Genomic DNA, 8,471 nt, shown 5'->3' on the forward strand with positions numbered 1-8,471 from the left:
GAATCCTCTAAGAACCATAGAGACTTCTTTTCTGTGATTTTTGTTCCCCACCCTTGAACACCATCTCTAGGATGGAGTTGGCCCAAGAGTGAATGCTGCAAGATCTGTGTTTATGCCTCTTTTCCTCATTCTTCCTCAGTTTGTTCGTCTGCTTGAAAGTTGGCCAAAAAATCCTGCTGCTCACCGACTTCCCGTGGTCAGCTGCTGTCAAGTGTTCACATTCTCTTCTGTCATTCTTCATGGAATGAGGGTGGTTTTGTCTTCCCGCTTCCCTTGACCTCAAGATCAGGATTAAAACCTGGGGTAGCCTCTGTACTCCTTTCTTCTATGCCCTGGTTTGTTCTGTGGTTCTGGGCTTCTTATATCCGTGTGCCCAGGGCTGAACTGCTTATTTTCCTTTCTCCAAGGGCAGAGCCGAGTCTTCAGTCCCTGTTGGTCTTTCCCCACCCCCACTTTCAGCCCAAGAGCCAGGAAAGGGCTGGTGCCACACTGTCTGCTGGGATCAGCGGTGGTTCTTGAGCTGCTGATTTGGGTGTTAGGCTCTTGAGCTGGGAGGCAGATGTAACAGTAGCTCCAGTGAGTCAGACACTCTGCCCAGCGCATTAGACTGTGTTTAACCACTTCATCCAGTTCATAGTATTGACTTCAGCCCAAATGGAGATAACTCCCCATGTGTCCTTGAGGTATTGAGCTGGGCTGGACAGCTCCCCTTGAGCCAACTCTAGGAGTACAATGTCAGGGGAACCCCAGTTTGTGAAAAGGACTTAGACTGGAGGATATTTGTTATCTGGGGATATGATGCGGTGGCGGCGGCGCCTCAAGATAAGGGGCTGGGGTTTCTGGGTGGGGGGCCGACAGAGTGGTGCCAGTAACAGCCCCAGATAGAGGAGTACGCAGGCCCAGCATGAGGCAACCTTGACCCAGAAGGTGGCCCAGCTACCCTTGATGAAGGTCTTTTCCAGTTCTGCTCCCTCATAGCTGTGTAACCAAAGGCTCTGGTTAGAGAATATGAAGGGCCTTAGCTTTTAGACCTGTTCTACCTCCTCACTAAATACAATGGCAGACCCATGTGTGTCTGGAATGGCCTTGAATTGCTCTTTCCTTAAAATAGCTAGCTCTTCAGGAGAGTATCTAAGGCCCACCTCCATCTTACCTGAACCAGTTGGTAAGGGTAACCATGACATAGAGTGAGGCAAGGAAGAAGACGAAGTGGAAGGCAGAATAGTTGTAGGAAAGATGCTGGACTTGGACTGGAGGAGCTGGAGGGGTCTCTTGGTCAGCTGGCCTAGCAGCCCCACCCCGTTGCCCTGGAGAGATGAAATGGCTGCTGGGAGCAGTGCTGCTGAAACACCTCTTCCCCTCTCCCCCAACTACCTTTGTTAAGGCTCTTGAGGGTTCTTATGGCACTCCACAGAGATCTACCACTTCTTATGGTTCCTCACTTGGCACTCACCTTCGTCTGCCTCCACTGTTGCAGGGCAGCAGAAACACAGTGAGGGCTTCTGCAAAACAACACAGGTTTTGGAATGGTCTTAAAAGATGTGAGGGTGTTAATCTAGGAAACTTACCCTGTGAAAAGATTGGTCTAGTATTAAAAAGTGGAGGCACACCTGGGTTCAAATTCTAGCTCCAGCATATAACTGGCTGTGCGGACTTTGGTAAGATGTTTAATCTTTTGTGCCTCGATTTCTCCATTTGTAAAATGGAGCAAATACCTACCTCACAGGGTTGTTGTGAGGGTTAAATTAAATGAGATTATGTAAAAGTATCTAGCACAGTTGCCTAGCACATTGTGGGTACTCAATAAAAGGCAATAGCAGCTATAATCTGAGCATTCTGGGTACAGGTTGGTAGGATGTGTGTGTGTCTTTGTGTGGGGGAGGGAGGGTGTTGGGGATATTGAGCTCTTTATCCTCACCTGAAACTCATAGCTGTAAACCTTGACAATCCACAAGGGTCCAAATACCTCAGCCAGGTAGGAGGCCTCATTGCTGAGAAAGAATAGAGTTCTTAAGCTGGTTTAGTTAAATAGGGATTATCTGGGGGCATTTGCTACCAATTGGTCCATATTGGTAATCCTCAAAAGGGTACCACACTCCCTGTGCCCTTTTCCACCAAAGATTTAGAATTCTATTCATGTGAGAGCCCTAAGATCTTTGGACATATTTTAAATTCTCAAATCATTCCCCCCACCCCCTTCATCTCATACAGATCATCTGACAAAGTACTATTCTTAGAATTCTTCCCTATTTGTGGGGAGCTTTTCTCACTCTAGTCTTGCTCTAAACTTTAAATAAACTATGGTCCCAGACATTGTCCTGACCATCCTTCCCTGTCTTGGGCACCCTCCTTTCATACCTCCACCCTTGACACCTTTACGCACCAAGCAAAAAGCACACAAGCATACATGATGCTAGCACTCAGCATTGCTAGAGAGAGATCTGGTGTTTGGGGTTCCATTTTACTCAGGCCAGGCAGGCACAGGGTGTGATTCTGTCCTTGAAGGATTACTGGGAAGGGACAACAGAAGAGACGGGTATTAACAATTAGCTAGGTATTTGATGGGCAAAAAAAGGTCTTAGCATGGAGAATCCAGGTCCTGTCCCTTACCTCTCTCTGGAGGACGGCTGGACAGCGCAGAGAAAGTCAGATACATGATATAGCAGCTGATGACAGAAGCTTGTAGAAGGCCAGAGCGGGGTTGCTCTGGGGAGTGAGTATCATTGCTTTAGTCTACAGGCTGGTAATTTCCTCCATTTCTACCCCCACTTGTACTTCTGTCTCCCCATCCTTTGGTGGGGGTAGGGAAGCAGAGATTTTTTAATCAAATAATTGAGATTAGGGAGGTAATGAAACTTGCTATGCTTTTAAGGCCCCCAAAACCTGGAACGTTGTAGGGCATGTACCCACTGAGGCGGATGCAAGGAGCGATGGAGAGGAAGGAGATGAGGCCACAGAAGCAAAGGTGCAGACTGAGGAGCATCTTGTTAAGCAGGCAGCCAGCTGGGTGTGTATAGTAGCGGAATAGGAGCACAGCTCCCACACCTGCCATGCTGTAGAATCCTAGGGTGGCCAGCAGGACAGCCAGGAACCAGCTGCAGTCTTGAGCTGCACCTGTCTGCCTAAGGGTGGAAAGTGGGCAGTGGCTTGGAGCTCCAGCATTTTTTTTTTTTTTTGAGATGGGAGTCTTGCTCTGTCGCCCAGGCTGGAGTGCAATGGTGTGGTCTCAGCTCACTGCAACCTCCGCCTCCTGGGTTCAAGTGATTCTCCTACCTCAGCCTCCTGAGTAGCTTGGATTACAGGCACCTATCACCATGTCCAGCTAACTTATATATTTTTACTAGAGATGGGTTTCACCATGTTGGCCAGGCTGGTCTCAAACTCCTGACCTCATGATCCACCCACCTCAGCCTCCCAAAGTGCTGGGATTACAGGCATGAGCCACTGTGCCCAGCTGGAGCTCCAACTCTTTTACCCATTACCAACTACTCCCCTGCTTTCAGAAGACTGGTGTGACTATCCATCCTACTTGGCCCAAGCAGTCATCACATTCGTAAGCTTTTTTGATACTGCTCAGTTGGAAGCTGTGGGACCAGTGCTCTGCCGTGCCTTTTGCCCAGCCCTTTCCATGTAGGAAACCTCCCCAGGAAAAGCCTTTAGGGTTATGTGCCCCTTACCAGTTCTTGTTCCAGGAATGGGCAAAAGCTGTAATAAGCACCAACTGCAGTAGGATGAATGCAAAGCCTCCACAGATGCCAATGTAATGCCATGCTGCAAGATGGGCACCAGTGGAAAAATGTGGTCAAATTGTTACTTTTTTTTTTTTTTTTTTTGTGACGGAGTCTTGCTCTGTCACCCAGGCTAGAGTGCAGTGGTGTGATCTCAGCTCACTGCAACCTCTGCCTCCTGGGTTCAAGTGATTCTCCTGCCTCCACCTCCCAAGTAGCTGGGATTACAGGCGCGTACCACCACGCCCGGCTAATATTTTGTATTTTTAGTAGAGATGGGGTTTCACTATGTTAGCCAGGATTGTCTTGATCTCCTGACCTCATGATCCGCCCGCCTCAGCCTCCCAAAGTGCTGGGATTACAGGCGTGAGCCACCGCACCCGGCCGTTACTCCTCTTCTTACCCACTTGTTATCTTAGAAAACTTAGCCTACTCCTGCCAAGAGTGTGGGAGGGAGAGTACCTGGGAAGAGATGCTCATCAGGAATGCAGAAGGCAAGAGCATAGAGACCTAACAGGAACAGCAGCTTGAGGAGCCAGAAGCTGGTTAGGAGGGAGAAAGAAAAACAGACTCAGGAGAAAAAAGGACAGTGAAGAGTGCCTATGGGGAAAGCCAAAAGAGAAACCAAAAATATAGGAAAGAGGACAGACAAGACAACTAAGGAGGAACCAATCCCAAATGAGAGAGGGTTGGGACAGGCCTACTGCACCTTATTCCAAATTCTAACTCAAAGATACTTAAATAATAGCATCTGGGCAATGTTTTACAGTTTATAAAGGATTATGTTACCAAGATAACCCCACTGTTATCTCCATTGTAGATGCTAGAAGCACAAAGAGGATAAGTGTCTGGCTCAAGGTTACACAGCAAGTACACGAGAAGCAGGGACTTAAACCTGTTTTCTGTCTTTTTACAGTGCTATTACTTCATCCCGGAATTTCCTTTACCCAGCTTGTGTCTACTTTCCCTCCTCTGTTCCTTCCCCACCCAGAAAGTACACACAAACCTATTATGCAGCTGTGCCCGTGGGCTGGTGGGGGAGTGGAGGTGGACCAGCAACACAGCCTGCAGCAGGTGGAAGGTGGCGGTTCCTGCACATACTCGGTACACAGCCCCAGAGCCACTGAGCACTGGACAGTCAGAGAGGCCAAACAGGTGGGCACACAATCCCGAGGGCATCTGGATCTGGGAGTGTATGTGTGAGAAATGGCAGGACAAGTCATAATGCATGGAAAGGTACCTACTTGTCATGGGTATGACCACTCATTTGTCTCCTGCCCCCAACCGAAATCTCTTTTCTATCTTAGGGTTTTTCCTTTTATTTTTTCCCACCTGACAACCTGACCCCCTCTCACTTACCCTGTGTGTCTTGCCCCACACCCTTTCCACTACTGTCCTTGACAGCAGGAGGCAGCAGATTGCTGAGGCCCCCACATGGAGGAGGATGTAGAACAGGCGGCTGCAAGTGGATGCGGTGAGAGAGGGCCACCTAGAGTGGCAGCAGCTGGCACAAGGAGCAGGCCCACAGCAGCACACCTGGGAGTAGAGCAGATGCAAGGCAGCGAGGTGGAGACTTGCTGAGGAAAGGCATACCTTAATGTATGTGTGAGGTTAACCCAGGAGGTTGAATTCCAAAATTTCCCCTTCCCCTTTCTTCCTTTTACTCAGGTTCTGTTTCAAGCTGATTCCAGCCATTTGGGATTGCCTTCCACTGACAACTTAGTAGGGCTTTCATTATAAGCAAGCTTGAGATATCTGACCTTTCTCTAGACCTAAACACCTGGGGCTGGAAACATGGCGGGAGAGATTTACAGATTACCGGGGGCAACGAACCATAACGACATTAGAGGAGAAAAGAGGCCTGTCGTTTTTATTGGCTTCTGCACGTCTTCCTCCCCAGCTTCAGCCACTCTCCCCTTCGCACCCTCTCACCTGACGGAAGGGACTTTTCACTAGGACACTGCTGCCTCCGCTGTGCTGTTGTGCCAGGCCCAGGGAGGTGCCGGGGCTGGGGCCGGCCTTGGCACCCACCATCCTTGTCCCAGGGATTAGGGTTAGGTCCACCAGATGGAAGGCAGATGAGAGCAGCAGTTGCTTCTGTCCTCAGCCCATTGGACTGCCACTGTGTTGGGGCTGAGCACCCTGTCCCGGGCAGAATGGGGACGTCCGGAAGAGAACACTGACCTCCAGGTTGTGGTAAATGCAAATGCCCTGTGAAGGAGGTTTGTCTTCAGGGCCTCAACACTGCGGCCACTCAGGCTGTTCTCTCCAGATTAGGGGGCAGTTTGTCTATCTGGCCCCCTGTGGATTAGCATTCTTTATTGGTTTAGGATTAGACGTCATTCAGGTTGAACGGAGTTCCCTGAGGTGGGTGCGTGTCTATGTGTTGAGGGGACTATTCCTAGTTTATGAGGTGGTAAATAAAGGATGTCGGTGGGGTGGGCTGGAGCGGTGACGGGTTAGGTCTGAGAGAAGGCTTCGCACAAAACACTGTACAAACCCGAAAGGAAGTCTGAGACACGAACCGCCTTCCTCGCTGAAGCTTCTAGAACTGGAGCAGAAAGAGGGTGTGGCCCAGGGCCAGCCCCGCCTCCTCCCCGGGCGGAAGCTGTGTGTCAGTTGCCGGAAGTCGGCGTGAGGTGGGGCTTATGCGGCGGCGTGGTGAAACAGATATGGCGACTGAGGGGGATGTGGAGCTAGAGTTAGAGACTGAGACCAGTGGACCAGAGCGGCCTCCCGAGAAGCCACGGAAACATGACAGCGGTGCGGCGGACTTGGAGCGGGTCACCGACTATGCAGAGGAGAAGGAGATCCAGAGTTCCAATCTGGAGACGGTAAGGTTGGCCAAGAGCATGTCGGGGCGGGCTGAGAGCAGAGGGGGGCTCTGAGGCTGTAGCTGGAAGCCAGCGCTCCAAGACGGGGTTCTGATCCCGATGGCAGGAGGAGGCAATAGGGTAGAGCCGGGCGAAACAGCGGTCACCGGAGCGCGCCGCTTGCCTAAAGGAGCTTGATAGTGGGCTTAAGGGGACCTCAGGTGCATAGAATGGAATTAAACATAGTCCTTGCTACCTGGTAACACTTGTCATCGTGAATCCATACATGAACCGCTTGTTTTGTTGGCCTTTTAGATTATTGGGAATTGTGGGTAGCGGTGCAGTAACTAGACCTGCCTTTACCATAGGCCATGTCTGTGATTGGAGACAGAAGGTCCCGGGAGCAGAAAGCCAAACAGGAGCGGTAAGTCTTCAGGGGCAGCCAACTTTAATTCTTCCTTCCCCGGTCCCCAGACAAAAATAAAAACCATTATTAAGCCTTTATACAGTTCTTCAGCTTTATCACCAATCCTGCAGATCCAGGCGCCACAACTTTACTCTTGTTAGCAGAAGGCCTCCTGGCAACACCTGCTGCTAAGACTCCAGGGGAAAGGAGTATTAGTGGGAGTCTTTATTTTCAGTCAAGGGTTTATCAAGATTTATTTACAGGGCACATCTGGGAATGACCCTTCCTGGGAGTTTATGGTGTTGGTTGAGAATGAGGACTAACATATTTATTTAAATATTTTTGCAGGGAGAAAGAACTGGCAAAAGTCACTATCAAGAAGGAAGATCTGGAGCTGATAGTGAGTGGTAGTGCCTAACTAGTGTATGCGGGGGGGAGGCTATTCTGCTTAATTTGGGTTGTTTCCTGAAACAAGCGGAGTCAGTATATTTGGTGGCTCATTAATGCCTGGGAACCTATGTAACATTTTTTTCTGCAGATGACCGAGATGGAGATATCTCGAGCAGCAGCAGAACGCAGTTTGCGGGAACACATGGGCAACGTGGTAGAGGCGCTTATTGCCCTAACCAACTGATGCGTGCTTTCTCAAATATACCTACTGGATTAATTTATGGCAATAAAATTTTTTTTTGTCTTTTTCAGTTTTATCATCTTGGGTCAAGTAGAATATATACTATATTCTATGTTGTGGGGAATTTATATGTTGGAGAATAACTGAATTTAAGTGACCCATTAAAATCTAGCACACCTGTATCAAAAATCAGTGTAGAAGAATACCTCATGTGCAGATGCTAGGTGGCAGGCCAGTCTCATTCATCTGACTAGCTCTCAACAGGATTCAATGTACATCTGGAGGCTCAGCAGAGTTACTGTACTCAAATGGCATGTGTCTCCAAGACAGCTTATGAATATCTAAAAGGCCAGCTCCCTGCCTAGGAGCCACTATATATATATAGATAGATGTAAGTTATGAACCCAGTTCACAGGCCACCTTGAGTTAGAATTTTGTTACCTACAACATGCTTGATTTTGAGTGATTAAAAAAAAATAATTTGGGCGCCGTGGCTCACGCCTCTAATCCCAGCACTTTGGGAGGTCGAGGCGGGTAGATCACGAGGTCAGGAATTCAAGACCAGCCTGGCCACATGTGAAACCCCGTCTCTACTAAAAATAGAAAAATTAGCTGGGCATGGTGGTGGGCGCCTGTAATCCCAGCTACTCTGGAGGCTGAGGCAGGAATCGCTTGAAACCAGAAAGCAGAGGTTGCAGTGAGCTGAGATCACACTACTGTACTACTGTACTCCAGCCTGGAGGAAAGAGTGAAACTCCATCTCAAAAAAAAAAAAAAAAAAAAAATTCGGGTGCGGTGGCTCACACCTATAATCCCAGCATTTTGGGAGGCCGAGGCAGGCGGATCATGAGGTCAGGAGTTGAAGACAAGCTAGGCCAACATGGTGAAACCCT

General features: G+C 49.1%; 2 protein-coding genes across 2 annotated transcripts; one reads left to right on the forward strand and one right to left on the reverse strand.

Moving 5' to 3' along the window:
* Nucleotides 1–588: 588 nt before the first annotated feature.
* On the reverse strand, nucleotides 589–6,281 carry SERINC4 (serine incorporator 4). Its single transcript, XM_002825393.6, has 12 exons — nucleotides 5,661–6,281; nucleotides 5,088–5,264; nucleotides 4,735–4,913; nucleotides 4,191–4,270; nucleotides 3,678–3,771; nucleotides 2,911–3,122; nucleotides 2,611–2,706; nucleotides 2,384–2,510; nucleotides 1,919–1,991; nucleotides 1,454–1,502; nucleotides 1,154–1,307; nucleotides 589–978 (listed from the first exon to the last, which is right to left on the reverse strand). Exons 1-12 carry the CDS (start codon nucleotides 5,760–5,762, stop codon nucleotides 765–767), a joined length of 1,557 nt encoding a protein of 518 aa, XP_002825439.1. The 5' UTR covers nucleotides 5,763–6,281; the 3' UTR covers nucleotides 589–764.
* Nucleotides 6,282–6,362: 81 nt separating this feature from the next.
* On the forward strand, nucleotides 6,363–7,654 carry HYPK (huntingtin interacting protein K). Its single transcript, XM_009249784.4, has 4 exons — nucleotides 6,363–6,562; nucleotides 6,910–6,965; nucleotides 7,296–7,347; nucleotides 7,486–7,654. The coding sequence occupies exons 1-4, from the start codon at nucleotides 6,377–6,379 to the stop codon at nucleotides 7,579–7,581; spliced, it is 390 nt and encodes a 129-aa protein (XP_009248059.1). The 5' UTR covers nucleotides 6,363–6,376; the 3' UTR covers nucleotides 7,582–7,654.
* Nucleotides 7,655–8,471: the final 817 nt, after the last annotated feature.

This window comes from Pongo abelii, chromosome 16 (assembly GCF_028885655.2).
Source record: "Pongo abelii isolate AG06213 chromosome 16, NHGRI_mPonAbe1-v2.0_pri, whole genome shotgun sequence".
Classification (NCBI taxonomy): Eukaryota; Metazoa; Chordata; class Mammalia; order Primates; family Hominidae; genus Pongo; species Pongo abelii.